Consider the following 20,366-nt stretch of genomic DNA (forward strand, 5'->3'; position numbering starts at 1 on the left):
ACACTGACTGCATCTGCTAGTCACCTTGGTCTTTTGACTTGGTTTGAGAACAAAACCCGTGTGTCTGCTCTGCTTTTGTTCACGCTTGCCATGCTACCTTAGGTAGTGTCCCTGAGAAACAGCCAAACCCTTCGTGAGCAAACGGCCTGCCGAGGGAGCTGTGCTCAGCACCTGTGTTCCTCTTCAGAGCAAGCTTGGCCCCCTTGTTCCCAACAGACCCAGCTTAGCAACTGTTCTGCAAGGATATGACTGTGTTTCCACTAAAATTTCTTAATTCCTGTTGGTCTGGCAGCAGCACAGTTGACTTGAACAACTGCCTGTCGTCTTAGTTTGCTGCACTACGAAGCGGCAGAGGCTCCCAGGGGTTTGTTGTGGTGTCAGGGTGAAAATGATGTTCTGCCTGGCAGGTCTGAGACCGATTGTAATACCAGTCCTGTTCCTTGTATCCTGCTTTGTTTGTAGGCATTTGGCCAGTCCTTCCTGCAACCTGACATTCACCTGTTCAAGCAGAACCTCTTCTACTTGGAGACGCTGAACACCAAGCAGAAGCTGTACCACAAGGTGGGTCCTAGCTGACCAGTGCACACTCTGTGCATGGTAATAGGCAGGTGCTGTTCTGAGGCTTGGTTTAAACTACTCAGGAATTTAGGGGCTTTTATGCCCCAGCCTGTGGTTGGTTGCTGTGATCCTGGTGTATGTGTCGCTGGTCGCAGTGGCGTCACCACCTCCCTGATGCTGCTGTAGCAGGCAAAAGAGGGATCCCAACTTTAGTCAGTCAAAGCAAAGCCTTGGTGCGTTCCCCCCTGTGACATTGAGGGAAAGCAAAGAACACGCACGGTGACAGTGCAGTTTGTCTGAGGAAGCAGAAATTGGGATCATCAATGGGACAGTGGCCGAGTCCCTCCAGTGTTCCCATCTGGGTCGGCAGCGGGGTATCTAGTATTTACAGTCTGGTCACTGCCAGGTGCCTGTCCAGTGCTGTCATGTAGGACCCATCCTCCAGACCCTCTAATTTAGACCTGTTAACTGCTGTCTTGAAGGATTAAAGTTGGAATCCAGGGTCTTGCCCTTCTGGTTAGCCTGTGAAAGCAGAGCTTGCAGGTTCTCAACTGAAAGACAGTCCATCACATTAACAGCTGCCTGTTGCAGACTTTCAGGCAGCTAGCCAGATTCCCTGGCTTTCAGGAGCACTGTGCAGGGCTAAAACTGGCTGGAGTTTGAATGAGACTCGATGCTGTTTGCTTAAATGCCAACGCTTAAAATTCTAGTCAGATGCATAAGTCTGGCCAAATTCACTGTTAACTCTAAAGCTGATATTAATCTGGCTTACTGTAGCTGTTTACGATCTTGGCTTGGCTTGGAAAATTATCTCTGTGCTCACAAGTTTGCAGACCCTGCTGATAGCTCAGAAGCTGCTGGTGCTGAAGTGGCCCTGTGCAGCCATGCCTGGTCTGACCTTGATGAATTTGTCCTTCCGAAGCGATGTGGTGGCCGCTGCGGGCCTCGTCGTGGGAGGATTTGCTGGTGTGAAGGCTGCTAACCATGTGCTTCTCTCACTGTGCAGAAGATCTTCCGGACAACCATGCTGTTCCAGTTTGTGAACGTGCTACTTCAGGTGCTTGTCCACAAGTCGCATGACCTGTTGCAGGAGGAGATCGGCATTGCCACCTACAATATGGCCTCAGTGGACTTTGATGGCTTCTACTCGGCCTTTCTGCCCGAGTTCCTGGCCAGCTGTGACGGCGTGGACTCGAACCAGAAAAACGTGCTGGGAAGGAATTTCAAAATGGACAGGGTAAGAAGGGGAAACGCTGCAGCAGAGTGCCAGTGTTCCCAGGAGGCACAGAGTTTTTCTCCTAGAACATGCTGGCAGGCAGCTGTGAGCTTCTCAGGGCAGTGTTTTGAGGCAGGCACCTTTTGTTCCAAATGCTTCCATACCCAGCAGTGCCTAGCCGAAGATTTTTCACTGTAGGTAGCAAACTGCCATCTCCTGTCTCAGACCGCTGAGTGCTGTGGGAATTAGGGAATATGTTTCCTGGAGGAAGTTTTTCGTAGGGGTAGACTGGTATTTTCTAGAGTGGGACACTCAGATCCTTGCCAAAATCTTGCTCCAGCTGCTGCCTGGATATTTGAGGGTTACGGTGAAGACTATAGCAGAAGTAGCTGCGATGGCTCACGATTCTTTCAAACCCCCCTACACGTGTGTGAGGCAAATGGAGGGGGTCTGTAACCTCCCCGTGGAACATCATGGCAGTGCAGCAGGTTGTGGCAGCTTGCTTGACTGTTGAGTGCTTCCTCTCCTGTGGGAGATGATGGGGATTTGAGACCAAGGGTAAGGGTAGGAAAGGAGTCTTGAGAGAATTACTGGACTCTAGAAGGCAATTGCTCTTCAGGAAAATCAGCCCTCGTCATGAGGTCCGTGGCACTCGGGAGCTTTGGCAGGAGTGCAGTGAGCAGTTGCTGCTGCAGATGGCCATGCCGTGACCGTTCGTGCAGCACCTGGCTGCGTGCCGAGAAGCCGGTGCCGTGAACGGAGCCCAGACCTCTGTAGTCAGCTCTGGAGCCATCCCTGCTCCCCGGGCGTGGGCCGCAGAAACGCGGGTTGCCCGGGCTCAGACTCTGGAGGAAGGGATCCGTTGTTCTCATGGATGAAAATACACGTGGGTGTTTGGCCCTCTCTGTTCCTTTCTGTTCTCAGCTGCAAGACAGTGCTTGTAGGTGGTATTCTGTTTGCAGTACAACGTGTTGTTTGATCTTTTCCAGGATCTGCCATCGTTTACCCAGAATGTGCACAGACTGGTGAATGACCTGCGTTACTACAGACTCTGCAATGACAGTTTGCCCCCTGGAACTGTGAAACTATAGTTACTGCACTGGACTCGTGTTTTGATCACTGTAGGGAACGGATCCATGTTTCATTTTGCCACCACCTTCTCTCCTCCCTGGTTTTGTCAGTTCCGCAGGACGCGGCGTCTTGCACGTGGTCACATCTTCTTGGATTCACGCACCACGCTTCCTTTTATTCCCTCCCAACCCAAAGGCCCCCCAGCTGGAGTCAGCACTGTCTGCAGGATGTGTCTTAACGCCCAACCGCAGGGCATCTCAACTGTACAGAAAGTCCTCTCGCTGGGGTTTTGTTCTACTAACGTAGCACTTTGTTGCGTCTGGAGATTTCTGTGGAGTTGTCTTGAGAGATCATGTACGTATCAAACATGAGGCAGAAGCGCCAAAGACTACTTCAGACATTCGTACCTTCGTGTCATTCCACCTTCCTGCCCCTGCCCAGCTCGAGGAGGAGGAGTCTGGTGATGTTGGGACTGTTTTGGCACTTCTGTCACTCCCTTTGTTTTTAAATTGCCTTGAAAACCTCCCTGCTGTTTGTGGGGATTAGAGACTTTTGGGTTTTTTTTAAACGTTTTCTCATCATTCCATTGTGATACTAAAACAACATGCTTAATGGAAATAAAGTGCTTACTTTGTTGTTTTAAATAACTCGGAGGTTTTAGTTTCCTTATAGGCCCATCTGTTCACTGAGCCATTCTACTAGATGAAAATGTGTTTTGTGACGGAGGCAGCGATCTGCAGCCTTTCCCTGAGATCAGGCAAGAGGACCAGCCATGGGTGCCCTGGGTGCAGGGGTGCCCTGTCCAGGTTCCCAGCAGCTCTGGAAAGGTGCTGTGCACTACTGACTTATTTCTCCACTCTCCCCCTCACTGTGTTTACCACCTGTGTTCCTTGGTGTTTTCTGCTACCCACTGTGGTGATCTGTTTATTCCTTCCAGCAGACTGTTGTCTGAATTGATCAAGAGCTGCCTGCAGGAAGGAATCTCCAAACATCCACGGTGTTGCATCATAGGAGATGGGAGCTGAAGGCCAGGCGCTGCCAAGAATGACCTGACAGTGGCATCTGAGCATAAGGTTAAAATCCCAGTCCCCAGTCAGACAGGACCAGGTTTTTTGAGGCTTGGGAATCTCTGATCCTGCAGCTGGGAAGGACTTTTTTTTTTATTACTCTTTTTCCCTCCAAAGTCAAGTAGCATGTGGACAGTATCAAGGGTCAGTTGGAGCGCAGGAACGCTTGCTCCGTGGTTCCTGCACAGTTTGGTGAAAAACATCCCTGCGACGTGCATATTTGCTGTTGGGAGATAATGTACACTGTTTGGATAACCTGCATACAGAGCCTCGCATCCAGGCTGTCTGAACTGGGACCGGTTTGTGGCGTTTGGGCTTCGTACCCTGCAGTGAGCAGCCTGAATTGAAAGTTGCGTGTGAACCAGAGTGCAGCCTGCCGAGGACATGCCTCGCCAGGTACAGCCCTGGCAGCTGAGGGCTGTGAAACACTATCTGCAGAGGTCTCGGATGCGTGAAGACCAGTGTGAAGGTGATGGCCTGCTCCTGGACTGTGGAGTAGTTCCTCGGAGTGTGCAGGGCCCTGAGGAGCTCCATGCCAGCCAGAACCTGCACCAGGAGCATGTGGTTCAAAGCAGCCAGCTCTTGGAGTAACTCAGTGCCCCCGTCTGTGCTCGAAACTTTGAGTCCTTGTTTTCCCTGGCGGTAATCAGGTGTATGAAAATGTGGTGCAGGGTCCAAACATCTCCACCGAGCCTCTCACTCCTCCTGAGCTGTCACCCTGGTCCCTCACCCCAGTTCTGCCTTGCTCCAAGCTGCAGTGGGGGACAGTGGTAGCATCACAGAATTGTTTAGGTTGGGAAAGACCTTTAAGAACATCAAGTCCTCCACTAAGCACCCTGGCTCTGGCCTCCTTCAGAGATGGGCTGAGAGCATTTCATCTGCTACTGGCCCAGCTCCCCTCCCGGCATGGCGCTCGGGGCTGGTGGTGCTTCTGTTTCTTGCAAAACATTTGGTTGACAGAGGGTGAAAGTGCATGTTTTTCCTTTGATCAAGGGCAGCAGCTGGAAGGTGGCCAAAGCCCAGGCTGCAACCTGCCACCCCCTGTGCTAAAAGATGTTTCTCCTTTGCCAGGCATCACCTAAAGTGCGGGGCTGGCTGCAGCACCCCGGCGCTCTGCGGGAGCGGGGCAGCTTGCTGGATGAGCATCAGAGGCCATCTGCTTTCTGTGCATCTGGTTGCATTAATCTTCCCCAAAGAAATTGCTTCCTCTGTGCCATCGCTCCTGGTGCAGTGGACACTGGAGAGGGGCTTTTTCTACCTCCAGCCCCCCTGTTTGGGTGGGGGTCACCAGCTTCTGGCCACCGAAACATCTGTTTTGCAAGAGCTGTTGATCGATGTTTGCCCCGGGGGAAGCCTTGTCAGATGTTTTTGCAGCTGCACTGAGCACAGCAGGTCCTGGGAGCCCCCCTGTCCCCTTCCAGGCTCTGGCTGGTGCTGGGTCATCCCCCCCCTCCACGCCTGGGGGGCTCTGGGTCCCCCCTCCCCAGCACCTTGCGGGAGGCTGGAAGGAAATGAGACCGAAGATGGGGATCAAGGAAACAAATGCATCTTGGAGACAGGCTCAGGTCTCGCCCCCCTGGGGCCCCCAGCCCTTGCAGCCCCTTAAATTGCTTTATCTACATCAGGGATGTTCCTCGACTCATTCAAACAGTTGCAGGTTTAGCAAACAGGCTCGAAGTGACCAGGATTTCTCATGAACTTGCAGGTATGTTTAATAGCAACGTTTGCATCAGGCAGCTCTCCCAAGAGTTGTTGCAGGAGTTTGGGATGTAGGGGAAGCTCGGTAAAGAGTGATTTCCCAGCCCGGGCTCTGGCCTGGGGTTCTCTCTACAAACCTGACCCTGGAGCTCTCCCTGGAGGAGGCAGAGCTCCCTCTCCCCTTTCATTCAGCCAGAAGGAAAACTCAAAAAAAAAAAAAGAAACTCAAGCCTGCGATGAGGAGTGTCCCACTCTCCTGCGCACAGGGCTTTGCCTGTTGCTGATTTGGAAACTCTCCCTATTTTCTGGCTCGGCCAAGGGAAGGGGCCCTGGTACCTTTTGTCCTCTGTGCTTATCCCCCTCCCTGCTTCCCCCAGCCTTCCGTGCTGCTTTAAACCAGAGGGGCTCCCACCCCGGTGTGCTGCAGGTGAGCAGGGCAGGGGCAGCCTCTGCCCCCCCGCCCGGGGGCAGCTCCTGGCTGCTCCCCACTGTGGCCCTTCAGCAGGGCTGGGGGATCCCTGCAGCACCCGCCTCCCTCGCACCCCACTTTAGGCTAGCACGGGCTAACCCGGGGTCTCTCCTTGCCCGGCCCAGCACAGACAGAGCGTGAAGTTAGGTCTGTTTTTTGTTTTTTTTTTTTTTTTTTGGCAGGGTCTGGACCCCTCACGTCACCCAGGGGATGGGTGCAGGCTCTGCTCCCACCGCGGCAGGGTTTGGGGCTCAGCCCCCTGCCCGCGAATGCTCCGGTCCGGGGGGGTGGGTCTGTGCTGGGGTGCCCCGGCCCGGGATGATGCCCCGGCCCGGGATGATGCCCTGGCCCGGGATGTGGACGCGGCAGCCGCCCTGTCCCGGCGGCTGCTTTAAAGGGAGGGACGGAAGCCTGACCCGGCCCCGGGCTCGGCCGAGCCCTTAAAACCTCCCCCTCGGGGCGGCTGAGCCAGGTCCGACCCCACCATGGGCTCCCTGGGGCGCTGCCTGCCCCGGAGCCTGCTGCGGGGGCAGCTGGCCCTGAGCCACCCCCCCGGGCCCCGCCGCTACGGCTCCGGTGAGACACGGCCCCTTCCTGCCCCCAGGACCCTGTCCCCATCCTTGTCCTGCCCTTGGGGACCCAGTCCCCAGCCCTGTTCTGCTTTCGGCTCCTTCCCTATCCTGCTGCTGGGGATCCTGTCCCCATCCTCATCCTGCCCCAGAGGACCCTGTCCCCATCCCCAGTGCTACCCTCAGCCTCTTCCCTGTCCTGCCCCCTGGGGACCCACTCCCGATCCCCGTCCTGCTTCGGGGCACCCTGTCCCCATCCTCAGCCTGCCCGTGGGGTCCAAGTCCCCGGCCTGTCCCAACCCTCAGGGCTCGTGTCCCCATCCCCTCCCAGTAACCCCGGTCCCCCAGTGCCCTTGTCCCTCTGTCCCAGGGGCAGCCCCCCAGGAAGGGCGTCCGTCTCACGGGGTCCTTCGCTTCTTTTTGGTGCGAGTCGGTGCCGGGGTCTCCTGTCCCCCCACCCTGTGTGCCAGGATGGGGCAAAGGCTGCAGCTGGTGGTTTCCCAGATGCCACCCTGAAGGTCCCAAAGGGTTTGGTGTCCCCAGGGCCGCAATGGGGCGACCCCTGTGCTGTCTTGGGGGTGGGGGGACAGGGTTGGAGCCTGGTGAAGCCAGGCCACATCCAGCAACACCCAGAGGAGGGTGAACTGGTGGGGTCGCTTATCCCACTCTGCCCCTCACAGCCCAGGACAGGACCCCAAAGCCTGGGGCTGGCAGCGAAATGCCCCGGCTTGGCGTCATCCTTTCCCTTTCTCTCCTTCCTGTCCCCTCTGCCCCTCAGCAGACAGGATGCACTGTCCCCTGGGGGACTCGTGTCCCCTCCTGCCAGCGCGGCGCGGTGGGATGAGGGCGGAGGTGGGCGATGCCGGGCCCTGCTGTGCCACGGTGCTCAATTTGGCTGCGACCAGGGGACCCGCTTTGTGCCAGGGCTGGTGCCCGGCTGCCTCTGCGCAGGGAGAAGCACCCGAGGCCGGGCAGGAGCGATGGCACGCAGGGTGGCACCCATGTCACCGGGATGCGGCAGTGCGGTGTGCGCTCGGCTAAAAGCAGAGCCAGCCTGTCCCACGCTGGGTTAAAGGGTGTTTCTCAACCACGGACATGTCCCCAACACCCATCAAGCCTTTGCAGTGTGTCCTTTGGGTCCCTGCTGGGATACCACCAGTCTGCAAGGTGCAACTCGGCCAGGGGGACACAGCCCGGGCGTGGGGACGGGGTCACCCCGCGGCAGCCGGTGCCCACTGGTACCACGGGAGCAGCTTGGGGTCCTGCTGCCCCAACCCAAGCCCGTGTCCCATGCCCGGTGGTGACACTGGTCCCTCCGTCCCCGTGCAGCCCCCTCGGAGCTGCAGGAGAAGACGCTGGTGCTGGTGAAGCCGGATGCGGTGCAGCGACGGCTGGTGGGGAACGTCATCCAGCGCTTCGAGCAGCGCGGCTTCAAGCTGGTGGCCCTGAAGCTGCTCCAGGTACCCCTCCTCGCTGAGCTGCCGCCCGTCCCCCCGGGGGACCCTGCTCCCCGAGCCCTGCAGCCGGCTCAGGGGGGTGCCGGGTCAGTGGGGGACACTGGCTGGGTGTTCCCACTGTCACCCCACGCTGCTGTCAGGCGGACCGGGGTCTCCTGGACAAGCACTACCAGCAGCTGCGGCAGAAGCCCTTCTACCCCGCGCTCCTCGCCTACATGACCTCGGGGCCACTGGTGGCCATGGTGAGGGGATGGGGCGGGGGGTTTGGGGGGGGGTCCCAGGAGGGTCTGGGAGACTCGGGTGTCCCCTGTTCCAGGTGTGGGAGGGCTACAACGTGGTCAGGTCCACGCGGGCCATGGTGGGGGACACCGACTCGGCGGCGGCGGCGGCGGGCACGATCCGGGGGGACTTCAGCATGCACGTCAGCAGGTAGGGGCGCGGGGCGGGCGGCGGGGCGGGCGGCGGGCCCCCCCGCCCCGCGGCCGCGGCACCGTCCCTGTCCCTGCGCAGGAACGTGGTCCACGCCAGCGACTCGGTGGAGACGGCCCAGCGGGAGATCGGCTTCTGGTTCCAGCGGGATGAACTGGTGGCCTGGGAGAGCGGAGACCGGGACTACACCTACGGGCCCTAGGGCGGCCCTGCCCGTGGGGTGACCCCCCCGGCCCCAAAATAAACCCCGGTGCCTCCAGCCGCATCTCCGACCTTCTCCCTCGGATGCCACCAGCAAGTGGTGGGGGACTCTGGGGGGCACTGGGATGTCCCCAGGGGGTACTGGGAAGCTCTAGTAGGCACTGGCATGTCCCTGGGTGGTACTGGGAAGCGCTGGGATATCACTGGTGAAATGTTGGGATGTCCCTGGAGAGCACTGGGGTGGTACTGGGATATCCCTGGCGGGTAGTGGGTTGGTTCCGGGAAGCTATGGGATGCACTGGGCTGTCCCTGACAGGCACTGAGGCAGCACTGAGAAGCACTGGGAGGTACTGGCACGTCCCTGGGGAGGCAGTGGGCTGTCCCCTGGGGGTCACTGAAGTAGTACTGGGTGGCACTGGGAAGCTGTGGGAGAAACTGGGATGCTGTGGGGTGCACTGGGCTCTCCCTGAGGGTCACTGGGGCGGCCCTGGGAAGCTGTGGGAGACACTGGGATGCTGTGGGGTGCACTGGGCTATCCCTGAGGGTCACTGGGGCATCCCTGGGAAGCTGTGGGAGACACTGGGATGCTGTGGGGTGCACTGGGCTATCCCTGAGGGTCACTGGGGAGGCACTGGGAAGCTGTGGGAGACACTGGGATGCCGTGGGGTGCACTGGGCTATCCCCGAGGGTCACTGGGGAGGCACTGGGAAGCTGTGGGGTGCACTGGGCTATCCCTGAGGGTCACTGGGGTGGTACGGGAAAGCTGTGGGAGGCACTGGGATGCTGTGGGGTGCACTGGGCTATCCCTGAGGGTCACTGGGGCGGCCCTGGGAAGCTGTGGGAGGCACTGGGATGCTGTGGGGTGCACTGGGCTATCCCCGAGGGTCACTGGGGCATCCCTGGGAAGCTGTGGGAGGCACTGGGATGCTGTGGGGTGCACTGGGCTATCCCCGAGGGTCACTGGGGCATCCCTGGGAAGCTGTGGGAGGCACTGGGATGCTGTGGGGTGCACTGGGCTATCCCCGAGGGTCACTGGGGAGGCACTGGGAAGCTGTGGGAGGCACTGGGATGCTGTGGGGTGCACTGGGCTATCCCCGAGGGTCACTGGGGCGGCCCTGGGAAGCTGTGGGAGACACTGGGATGCTGTGGGGTGCACTGGGCTATCCCTGAGGGTCACTGGGGAGGCACTGGGAAGCTGTGGGAGACACTGGGCTGTGTCTGGGAGCACTGGGGCGGTACTGGGAAGGTCCGGGAGGTGTGGGGACGCTGTAGGAGGCACCGGGCTGTCCCCTGAGGGCAGCAGGTCACCGGGGGAGGCAGGGACGGGGGGGGATCTGCAGGGGGCCCCCGGGATATCACTGTGAGGGACGGGGGCGGCTGGGATGTCCACGGCACACCAGTGTGCCACTGGGGACACTGGGCGGCACTGTGGGACGCCGCTCCGCTCCCGCGCCGTTGCCAGGCGACGGGCGGTGCCGCGCTGCGCATGCGCGAGTGGGGGGGGGGGTGTGGGCGGGCGGTGCCCGGAGGGGACTACCCGTCCCGGCAGCCCTTGCGCCGCCATGGCGGAGGCCGCGGCCGCTCGGCCGCCGCAGGACGTGGATACCGATGACTGTCTCCGGGAGTACCGGCACCTCTTCAGCCCCGACATCCTGGCGTGAGTGCCGGGGCGATGGGGCAGCCAGGGCGATGGGGGCTGCGGGGCGATGAGGGCGCCGCGGGGCCGCCGCTCGGGGTGAAGAGCTGCGCGGCCTGCGGAGCGCGGCCTGTTCCGCCCGCTGCCTGAGGCCCGGCCGGGGCTGCCCGCGCCGGGCACTCGATTCTCGCCGGTTCTCACCGCCCATTCTGTTCCCCCCCTTCCAGCGGCCAGGTGGCGTTTATCACCGGCGGCGGCTCGGGCATCGGCTTCCGCATCGCCGAGATCTTCATGAGGTGCGAGAGCCCGGCGGCGGGAGGGTTTGCCGGGCCTCGGCGGGACGGGCGGCGACACAACCTCCCTTCCCCTGAGGCGGCTGCGGTGGCGGGGCCTGGAAGAGGTGGGGGGACGGGGGGGGGATGCGGAGTCCTCCCGGGAGCCGTGGGCTGAGGATTTGGGCAATTCGCGGGGCTGGGGGAGGCCGGGGCTGGGGCAGGTCTCTAGTGTGCTGCGACTCTCCTCGTTGCGTCCCACAAGCCTCGAGGAGCAGCGGTTCCTCCCGTGCAAGGGCACTGTGCTACCTCCCACCAACCGAGGTCCTGGTAATCCCCAGAGGTCCGAGATGCTAGTGAGGAGCCGTTGCTCTGGTCCTCCTCACCAGCCCTTTCTTTGCAGGCATGGCTGCCGGACGGTCATTGCAAGCCGGAACCTGCAGCGAGTGTCAGAGGTGAGTCTGTGGGCACTGGTGGAGCAGGCAGGGAGAAGGGAGAGTCGTGAATGCCTGGAAATCTTTCTTCTCTTCTCTGGGAGGAGTGCAACAGGAGACATTACCTGTGCTGCCCCGTCTTTTCCTGGCTCAAAGTGATTTGACACCAGCCAGCAGTGGTGACGGGGCAGGACAGGTGCAGATTTAGGGTGGACTGCACCCCCTGCACCTCACAGTTCAGCTCGGTTAACTGTGGAACTCGCCACCTTGCTTTGGGGGTGTCTATTCCAGATAGCACGTTGCCTTTTTGAAACAGAAGGAAACAAACGGTGAGGCAGGTTTGTCAGCAGGGAATTGGCGGGGCCCAAGGTCAAGCTTAAATCTCAGCTTTGTGTGGGACAAGACCCCCTCGTCCAAGGATTACGCAGGTTGAGGTGGGTACGCTGAGCCCCAAAATCTCTGTTATCTCGTGTTTTGAGACAGAGAGGAGGGTGCAGGTCTGGAAAGCGGTGACTGAGGAAGTTGTATGAGACTTGCTACCATACAGATGGCTGGGCAGGACAGACCCCTGCCCCTGTGTGCCTGACTTCGAGCTGGAGTTTCGCTGGTCTCGCTTTCAGCTGGTCACAGTCACAGTTTTCCCTCACTGTGGCTTGTGCTGTGGTCTTGGGCTGGAAGCGGCCGTGAGAGAGCTTTGTGTTAGTTGTATGTGGATTTCAGCGAAATATAATAAAGGTCAAAACTTGGGACTGAGCTGGCCTGAGCTGGCTGCCTCCCAGAGACGGTTAGTGCTGCCATTTCGCATTTTGCCCGGGCTCTTGACGTTCGGTGTATGTGTGTGCTAGTTGAGGCTCAAAGCTTCTCGCAGGAGGGCCTGATGAGACCAAGGAGGAAGGTGGAATGTCGCTGAGTTTGTGCGTCCCCTGCACTTAATTTGCTGGGGGGGGGGGGGGGGGGGGGGGGAGTCAGTCATGTTCTTAATGAGCACCTGGAGGATGGCTTGTGGCAGACACTGAGCCACTCTACCACGCAGGCAGAGACCCTGGAAACTGCTAGTGTGCATTTGCCCTTTTGCCTACTGATGTTTTTTGGATCTTAAGATTAATTATGTCTGGGCTCATGCCAAAAATGCTTTGTGTGGGTCCAACCTTTGTGCTTGCCCTGCAGAGGTGTTGCTGGGGGGATGTGTTGTGTCAGGGACAGGCCATGGGGATAACTAGGCTTAGGGAGTTGTGGCCTCAGGGCCACCCTGGAGTCTGATTGGGACATGATGTGCAGGAGCTTTCTCTGGCTACCCCAGGGCTTTAGCTGCAGGGTGCTGCAGGGCAGAAGCTGGCTGTGGTTAGGCAGGTCTCTGCCCTGCCCACACTGTTTGCTGAGTGCTGGCAGGGACTTGGCTCCTGCCTGACTTCTTGCTGCCTGTTACAAGGTCTGGATCTTACTCCCAGTGAAGGAAAGAATCCCGGAAATAATTGCAAGTCGTTTTTTTTTTTTTAATTTGCAGGCCTCAAAAAAGCTGGTGGCAGCCACAGGCCAGCAGTGCCTGCCCCTCTCCATGGATGTCAGGCAGCCCCAAACCGTTGTGGCAGCAGTGGATGAAGCACTAAAAGAGTTCAAGCGGATTGACATCCTCATTAATGGTGAGCTGCTGGACTGGGCAGGGGGAAGATTTGGCACAGACTCACTGCTAAAAAGGGCATTTTCCTGCATGGAAGTTGTGTTTGCCTGGTGTCTGGCTTATGCTGCTTTGGCCTGGGCAGCCCCTGGGAGCGCAGAGGGGACGGACTCAGATGAAGCAGAGACTCATTTGTGATACGTGGCCATCCGTGCTTGCCTGGGTGTGGATCATCCCTGCTCCCACTGCACCAGCACCCTCCTGCCCTCAGGCTGGCTGCGCTGCTGGGCGCCTGGAGCCACAAGCTGTTTATCCCTTTATCAGGGCTGTTTCCACATGCTCTCCAGTCTACCCAGACAGTATTGTTCACTGGCCCTCTCACAGAAGTGCCCTGAACATGCCTGATCTCTCCTGGACCAGTCCTGACTGTGCTTCTGGCTGCTTGTTCTTCAGGTGCTGCGGGAAACTTTCTGTGCCCAGCCAGTGCCTTGTCCTTCAATGCCTTCAAGACAGTGATAGACATTGACACCCTTGGCACCTTCAACACCTCCAAAGTCCTCTTTGAGAAATATTTCCGGGTAAGTGGAACCAGAGCCAGGGGACTCGGTGGAGAGGCTCCTGGTAGGTGTGGGGTTAGTGTCAAATAAACCACACTTTGCTCCTGAGAAATTCAGGGAAGTGAGGGGGTGGGGCAGAAGGGAGCGCAGCACCTGCGTACGCAGGGCTGTGCTGCTGGGCCTCTGCCACCCACGCTGCCGAGATCCAGCCCGTTCCCTCCCAGGGATGGCAGCCCCCGTGCAGGAACTGGGATTCCTGCCTGTCCCCAGCCCCGGGGCTTTTAACTGTTGTGGCACCTTTCCATGTTCTGCCACCTACTGAGGAACAAGCTGTGGCCTGCTGCTCCTTTTCCAGCTCCTCTGCTTTCCCTTGGCCTTTGCCTGTGCCCTGTATCTCCCACCTCACTGGAAGGGCCCCGCTGGCTGCCCAGCTCAGTGATGGCTGCCCCAGTGATGGTTTAGCAACACAGAAGTTGCAGTGCCCACGGGTGACCATCCCTCCTAGCCCAGCTTGTCCCACCACTCCCCTGTGGGACTTCTGGTCCCTGCCTAACACCACGTCTCCTTTCCATCCCCAGGACCATGGTGGGGTCATCGTTAACATCACGGCAACCCTGAGCTACCGAGGGCAGGCCCTCCAGGTGCATGCTGGTGCTGCTAAGGCTGCCATAGGTACCTAAACGCTCCTTGCTGGGGCTGTGTGGGGCCAGTAAGGAAGTTGGTTCTTCCTGAGTATTGGGATGGGAAGATGTCCTTGGGAGAGGCAAATATCAATTGGGATGGCTACTACGTGCCTGGGTTTGGGATGAGGCTCTTCTCTCCTCCTAGGCTCTTCTAGGGCGCTTTGCCCTTGGCCAGAGTCTCTGTGGCTTTTTGCCCCTCGCTGCCCCCATCCCCAAAAAAGCTACTGGAACGGCTCTGCTCTCCACTTCTCATTCCTGTTGTAATCCCTTCCCAGATGCCATGACCCGTCACCTGGCTGTGGAGTGGGGACCCAACAACATCCGAGTGAACAGCTTGGCACCGGGCCCCATTACCGGCACCGAGGGCTACCGGCGGCTGGGTAAGGCAACCTGGGGCTTCTGTCTCTGCCTTGGCGGTGGCTTGCGGGCCTCAGGCTGGGAGGAGACTGTGATGGGCCACCAGTGCCACGCAGCTCATGGGGCGTGTGATGTGGCCGGGGCTCTCTGTGACTCGGCTGGCACGTCAGTTTGGGGGAGCAGCCCTTCCCACATCCTCGGTACCTCGCAGGGACCTGATTTTTCTCTGTCGAGTGGCGGCTTTTTGTGCTGTCTGGTGCCATGGCGTAACGTGCTCAGCCTGGCCAGCTGCCTTGCCTGATGGTTTAGCTCTTGCAGTCCTGTCAGCAGAGTGTCAGTTCAGCCCTGGAGGCTGGGAAAGCTCTCTGAGGTCCTGTTGAGCTCACTGTTGCGGTACAAATCCCACTGCTGGGCTGGAGCTCCCCTTGTTAAACTCTGCTCAGGCCTTTTGTCTCTGGGCTGTCCCCAGGGCTGTGCCAGGATCTCATCTAGGTTCTCTGGGGCTCTCGGCAAGCCCCATGCAAGCTGTGCTGCAGTGTCTGGCAGGCAGTGGTGGTGGGGAAGTGGTCCCACAGTCCTAGCTGACTCTTTCTTCTACCACTCTTAGGTGGGAAATTTGCCGAGGAAGCAAGCCAGTTTGACACGATCCCCCTCCAGCGTGCAGGGAACAAGACAGAGATCGCCCACAGCACGCTGTACCTGGCGAGCCCCCTCTCCTCCTACGTGACGGGCACCACCCTGGTCGTGGATGGCGGGAGCTGGCTGACCTCTGCCAACAACTTCCCTGCCTTGCTGGGTATTGCTTCATCCTCTGCTAAACTCTAGGTGATGTGCATTTCCCCCTCCGTGGGATTAGAGCAGGGCTTGTGTCAGAAACCCTGTTGCCCCATGGTATAGGGACATGGCTGCCATAACACTGGTTATGGCATTACCTTCTTTCAGTGTCCTGAGCTCCCGAGGCAGCTGTGTGGCATGTGCTGTTTTGGGGAAGAGGGGGCAGATGCTGGCTGTCGGGGTCTCCGTGTGAGGGCAGCCAGCTCAGGTCTCGACTTGTCAGCGCTTGTTCTCAAACCTTCCTCTGCTTTTGGGAAGGTGGAGCAGGGTCACCCCCCGTGCTGTTGTCAGAGCAGGCACAGAGCAAAATAGGGAGCATCTTTGTGGACAGTCCTAGGGGTGACTTGGGAAGGGCAAGAGAACTTGCTGGCTTTTTCCTTTGAGCCTGTGGTTGACGTGGTATCTCCTGTCGTACCTGAAGTGACGTGATGCCCCTTTCCCGTGCCTCAACCAGCAGGACTGGGCACAGAGAGTCCTGACAAACCTCTGCCTCCCCTTTCTTCCTTGCACGAGTTATTGCAGCGTGTCTTGTGTTGCAGTTGGTTTGCACACAGGGCTGACGTTGGCTGCATACCTCTGCAGAGGTGTGAAGGGAGCTGCCTGAAGGTTGCTGGGGCCTGGTGCTTTCTGGGAGAGGGGTCTTCTTTCTTCCCCTCTCCCCCTGCTCGGGTCCTGCCGGGCAGCCTCCGTGAGGAGCGCAGGCCCAGGCAGGCCTGTGTACCCACCTCCGTGCTGTCTTGCAGATTTCTGGGCTGCAGGAGCAAACAAAAATCAATAACGGACAGCCTGGGATGGACTGATGGACAGAAACGTGACCGAACGCTGCTGCTTGGGGCCCATCTCGGGGCGACTTCTCCCAGAGTCAGAGCCGATAGCTGCCGCCTCTGATCAGCGACCGGTGGTTGGTGGTGACGCTGCTGATCCTGCATCCGCCTGGGGGAGGGGGCACCGGGGGCGCCAGCTGGGAGCGAGCCCACCCCCGTGCTGGGCCGTGACTCCCTTCTGAGCTGACGTGGCCAGGGACAGCGCGGGGTGCGCGGGCTGTGATGCTTGCTGTCCGTTTGTGTCTCCTTCCACGTTGCTCTCCTGGCCTTTCCCAAGTTCCAGGCCCGTGGTTATCCATCCTCTTCCTCCCCTCTCCCCCATCTCAGTCTGAGAGCTGCCCCAGCAGCAGCTCCTTTTTGGGAGGGGGGGGGGAGTCATTCAGCCCATCCTGGGTTGAGATCAACCTTCATGCCTGGGCCAGCTCTGCCTTGACAGCAGCAGCTGGCAGCTCTTGGAGGGGAAACAAAGACCAAGCTGGCCCCTGGCAGGGGAAAAGGGCCCCGTCCCCTCACGGGGAGGGGGGCTCGGATGGGGTGGTGGTCCCTGGAGGCTGATGCAGATGCAGCTGGGATGTCCCTCTCCCAGGAGCAGAGGTGGTGTGAGGTCAGATCCCCCCAGAGCTGGCTCTGTACTGCCATGGGCTGTAGCACTGTATCTGTTGGGAGCCCGAGATGTCCAGTTGTCTGTCCGGCACCCGTCTGTCTGTCACGCCAGTCTCACGCTGTCTCCTTTCTTCGTACAGACACTACAGCTGAGAGTAAATCAAGGGCTAGCTGAAATGCAGTCCTTTCCGATCAGGGCGCTGAGCTGAGGAGCTGCAGGGGCCGCACCGGGTCTGCGCTGGGCTGCCGGGGCCAAACCCATCCCTGGTGCCAGCGCCTCAGGGATACACACACCACTCACACGCAGCGGCCTCCTGCTGCTGCTGGCAATTTTTAAGCTTACCCTGAATTCAGTGAAGCTTGTTTTCCTGCTTGATTGCCTTTCCTACTTGATTGTAGGCTTGCCAGGTTTTGCTCCTTCCTCCAGGCCACGAATAAAGAACTTCCACCCTGAGCTACGATGCTGCTCATCGGTTTGCCTGCGCCGGGGGCTGAGCCTGCAGCCTCCGACTGCCGGGAGCTCGGGAAGGAGCTTGTGCTCCTCGTCCTCCTGGCAGTGGCAGGAGCTGTAGGAGGCTCAGTCACATCTGTGGTCGGAGCATCGCTGCTGCACCGGCAAAACCAGCAGCTGTGCTCGGCCCTGCCCGCTCGTGGTCCGGATTGAGCCCTGAGGGAGAACGGAGGGTCCACGTCTTTAACTGTGTCTTGTTTAATCCCGACCAAGCGAGTTTAAGGACAACGACTGTCCCTGCCTGTGGTAACAGATGTGGTCCCTCCTGGAGGCTTCGCTTTAGCCAAACCCCTGGCAGCCCCCCGCCCCGCCGTGAGTGGGTGTGGGGGGGGACAGGGACAGGGGGAATCTGCTGTGATGTGCCGGCCTCAGGCTGGGTTGACACGGGGCAGAGGGGGAGCCCTGTGCCCACAGGGAGCAAGGTGAGGCTTCCACCCTCCCTGCACTGAGGTGCTCGAAGGTGCTGCGGCCGAGCCCACGGCGCTCAGGGCTCGGTGCTGAGCTGGGCTCCTGGCCCAGCTGCTGTGGGTGCCACCCCAGAGCTTCCTGAGTGGGAGCTGGGGGTGGCAGGAGGAGGGCAAGCTCCTGTGCGAGGGGATCATAACGCTGAGGGGATTTTGCAGGGGATGGTTTAGGCAGATGTCTCCCAGGGTGGGCAGCCGGGAGTTTTCCTCCCGTGGGGGTGACAAACGAGCCCCCTCCTGCCCCAGTGAGCATTGACCAAAAGGATTTGGCGCAGAGGTTTCAATCCTTCCCAGCCCCGGATGGGGAATTTTTTCCCTCCCTCTCATCCAGGGCTGCTGCTGAACCCCGGCGTTTGGGGCTGAAGGTGCCGGGGCTCCCCAGCTTCGGGAAAGCCGTGCTGGGGGCGGGGGGGGGGGGCCACATCGTGTGTGCCAAACGCGTCCCCCGCGTCCCTCCCCCGGGCAGCCTGGCGACGAGGGTGGCGGCGGCCAGGGATGCTCTTGCTCATTAGGTTTGTTGCTAATTACACCCCGGTTCGGTGCCCGCCCCGGGGTTCGGTGATTTTCCCCCCCACCACTGGACGGGGAAAGGGGGGGGGGGGGGGGCGGCGGCACGTGCATGAGCAGGGGCGGGGCCTCCGCGGGGGGGGGGGGGAGGGGAGAGCGCCGCACTTGCAGACGAGTGACGTCACCGCCGCCGGCTACTGCAGCGGCTACCGGGCCGGATCTGGTGGTTCGCCGCGGGCTGCCCCGGAGCGGCGTCGCGGGCGGGCGGCGCGGTTGTTTGTTTGTCGGCGCCGCCCGCCTCCTTCCCGCATCCCTGCGGGACGGCGGGGGAGGAACCGGCGCTCGGAGCCGCCGCTCCCGGGCGGGCGGGGCGGGGCGGGGCGGGGCGGGGCGGAGCGGCGGCACCGCCCCCGGTGGCGGCGGGGCGGGCGGGCGGGGCCGGCGCCGCCTCGCACAAAGCCGTGTGCCCGGGTGCGGGCGGAGCTACCGCTGGGACCGCACTGGCACCGGCATCACCGGTTACCGGCACCGCCCCGGCGGGCGGCCGCGATGTGATAGGGGGTGATGGCCGCGGGGCATGGCCGCCGGGCGGCGGCGGCGGGGCGGGCGGCGGCGGGCGCTGAGCGCCGCCGGTGAAAATGGAGCCGCATCCGCCGGCGGCCGTGCCCGAGCCCCCGCTCCCCCGGGGGCCGCGGCGGGACGGGCCGGGGCCGGAGCCGGAGCCGGGCCTCTGGGCACCTGAGGCCGCCGAGCCTGCCCTAGGGCCGCCGCCGTGGTCGCCGCCGCCGCCGGAGGAGGAGGAGGGGGGGGGCTGCCCGGCCCTGGAGGGCCCCGCCGAACCGGAGCCGCGCCTCCGCCCCGTCTTCGACGCCCTGGACCGCGACGGCGACGGCTTCGTGCGTGTGGAGGATTTCGTCCAGTTCGCCACGGCCTACGGGGCCGAGCAGGTGAGGCCGGCGGCTCCCCCCCAGGGCTGGGCCTCCCCTCGCACCTGCCCGGCCCCTCGCGTCCGTGGGGCCGCGTGTCCCCCCGGGGATGGGGCCGTGGGCGCTGGGTGTGAGGTGGTGTCGCTGGTCCCCGCCGCCGGGCACCGGGAGGCTCCGTGCTGGCCCGTCGGCGGTCCCCTCTCCGCCGAAGGGGCGATCAGCAAAGGCTCATCGTGCCGGCAGCCCTCGGAAGAGCTTTGAACACGAGCGACACAGCATCACGCCCCACGGGCCTCCTGCTCGTCCCGGGTGGAGGTTGTGCGTGGGCTTCGAGGGATGCAGGAGGTGCGGAGGGAGCCCGGTGAAGCTGGAGCTCGCCTTTTCCGTCTCCCAGTCCGCTGGGAGAACAGAGCATCTCGGCAGTGCCGCCCGGAGCCCCGCGTCCTCCCTCTTTGTTCTCCATCACTAACGCGTTTAGGTTTGTCCGAGCAGCTCCTGTGTAAGGCACCAGCAGCGAGATTCCGGGATCTCAAGCTGCTCCTTGCCCCCCTCGGCACCCAGGGTCCCCGCGGGGGCTCGCTGCCACCGTGCCAAGCACGGAGCCCCTCGCTTATCGTGGGTTCGACAATCCTGAATGCGCTTTTTTTTTTTTTTTTTTTTTTTTTTTTTTCCCCTCCTTTCTGCTGCTTTGTGCCATGGTGAGCTTGTGTTTCCTTGCAGCAGATCAGATGCGATGTAATTTGAAGCTGCCTGGTATGACCCAAAATGGAGAGAGCTCTAGCAGCGTACCGGGGGATGGAAATGAATTTGTTGACGTTTTGTACCTTGGCCTGTGCTGATGTTGCTGCAAGGAGAAAGGGTTATGTTTTAAGGTGTGCAGGTATTGTTACGAAGTTTCTGTGTGCGCGCCCAGGAGATCTGCTTTAATTCTGTAGCTGTAGCTGCTGCGCGTGTATTAAAGTGCCATGACAAAGCAAATCCCCATGTGAGAAGGAGTGTTTTGGTGGAGGAGGGTTTTTTATCTATGTGCTTATGGTAAAAACGCCTCTTAAAGGTAAAATCGATTTAATTTCCTTTAGAAAATACCTCAGTAAAGTAGGGATATGTAACTTCTTTGTCAGATCATTGCTGGCGAGGGGCACTGCGTGTGCAGGCGGTACCGCTTTACTGCCTCATCGCGTGAGTAACCAGGTAGCGTCACGGCACTGGGGGGGAGTTACAAGATCATCTCAGCAACGTGCTCCCGTATCCGCCGGGTGAGAGGAGCTTTCTTCAGCGTAAAGCCTCTGACTTGCATCTTCCTGCTGTGGTTCCTGCTGCGTGGCCCCCCCCCAGTCGCCGCTGCCGGCCGAGGCAGCGGGACGGATGGTTTGTTGGCGACGGCTCCCAGCCCCCCGTGTGCGATGGC

At 60.4% G+C, this 20,366-nt stretch overlaps 4 protein-coding genes across 9 annotated transcripts in view; all 4 read left to right on the forward strand.

Annotated features, from left to right (window-relative positions):
• Window positions 1–3,492, forward strand: part of XPO6 (exportin 6) — a 55,752-nt gene extending 52,260 nt beyond the window's left edge. For both annotated transcript variants that reach the window (XM_032995381.2, XM_032995382.2), the window contains exons 22-24: window positions 463–561; window positions 1,565–1,795; window positions 2,764–3,492. In XM_032995381.2, the coding sequence (XP_032851272.1) occupies window positions 463–561; window positions 1,565–1,795; window positions 2,764–2,865 (432 nt within the window). In that variant the 3' untranslated portion in view covers window positions 2,866–3,492. The remainder of the gene's footprint in view (window positions 1–462; window positions 562–1,564; window positions 1,796–2,763) is intronic.
• Window positions 3,493–6,553: 3,061 nt separating this feature from the next.
• On the forward strand, window positions 6,554–8,793 carry LOC116962205 (nucleoside diphosphate kinase, mitochondrial). The gene is made up of 5 exons (XM_032995389.2): window positions 6,554–6,655; window positions 7,978–8,108; window positions 8,246–8,347; window positions 8,422–8,534; window positions 8,616–8,793. Exons 1-5 carry the CDS (start codon window positions 6,565–6,567, stop codon window positions 8,734–8,736), a joined length of 558 nt encoding a protein of 185 aa, XP_032851280.2. The 5' UTR covers window positions 6,554–6,564; the 3' UTR covers window positions 8,737–8,793.
• A 1,479-nt stretch (window positions 8,794–10,272) lies between these two features.
• On the forward strand, window positions 10,273–17,004 carry DECR2 (2,4-dienoyl-CoA reductase 2). Of its 2 annotated transcripts, none has more exons than XM_042798584.1 (9): window positions 10,273–10,392; window positions 10,599–10,667; window positions 11,047–11,098; window positions 12,582–12,717; window positions 13,146–13,270; window positions 13,828–13,921; window positions 14,208–14,312; window positions 14,897–15,114; window positions 15,867–17,004. In XM_042798584.1, exons 1-8 carry the CDS (start codon window positions 10,298–10,300, stop codon window positions 15,112–15,114), a joined length of 894 nt encoding a protein of 297 aa, XP_042654518.1. In that variant the 5' UTR covers window positions 10,273–10,297; the 3' UTR covers window positions 15,867–17,004. The 2 variants fall into 2 exon arrangements, with proteins under 2 accessions (XP_042654518.1, XP_042654517.1); XM_042798583.1 differs by having other exon boundaries at window positions 14,897–15,085.
• Window positions 17,005–18,483: 1,479 nt separating this feature from the next.
• The window catches only part of RAB11FIP3 (RAB11 family interacting protein 3), a 79,579-nt gene continuing 77,696 nt past the window's right edge, over window positions 18,484–20,366 (forward strand). For all 4 annotated transcript variants that reach the window (XM_042798567.1, XM_042798569.1, XM_042798568.1 and 1 more), the window contains exon 1: window positions 18,484–18,979. In XM_042798567.1, coding sequence (XP_042654501.1) covers window positions 18,671–18,979 — 309 coding nt within the window. In that variant the 5' untranslated portion in view covers window positions 18,484–18,670. The remainder of the gene's footprint in view (window positions 18,980–20,366) is intronic.

This window comes from Tyto alba, unplaced genomic scaffold, assembly GCF_018691265.1.
Source record: "Tyto alba isolate M040663 unplaced genomic scaffold, T.alba_DEE_v4.0 Super-Scaffold_28, whole genome shotgun sequence".
Taxonomy (NCBI): Eukaryota; Metazoa; Chordata; class Aves; order Strigiformes; family Tytonidae; genus Tyto; species Tyto alba.

Bases quoted from the DNA above. Each gene is read 5' to 3' on its own strand.
- LOC116962205 (XM_032995389.2), top strand. From the start codon at position 6,565: ATGGGCTCCCTGGGGCGCTGCCTGCCCCGGAGCCTGCTGCGGGGGCAG. The intron at 8,348-8,421 runs GTGAGGGGATGG...CCCCTGTTCCAG, and splicing joins CGGGGCCACTGGTGGCCATG to GTGTGGGAGGGCTACAACGT. The intron at 8,535-8,615 runs GTAGGGGCGCGG...GTCCCTGCGCAG, and splicing joins TTCAGCATGCACGTCAGCAG to GAACGTGGTCCACGCCAGCG.
- DECR2 (XM_042798583.1), top strand. From the start codon at position 10,298: ATGGCGGAGGCCGCGGCCGCTCGGCCGCCGCAGGACGTGGATACCGAT. The intron at 13,922-14,207 runs GTACCTAAACGC...ATCCCTTCCCAG, and splicing joins TGCTGCTAAGGCTGCCATAG to ATGCCATGACCCGTCACCTG. The intron at 14,313-14,896 runs GTAAGGCAACCT...TACCACTCTTAG, and splicing joins CGAGGGCTACCGGCGGCTGG to GTGGGAAATTTGCCGAGGAA.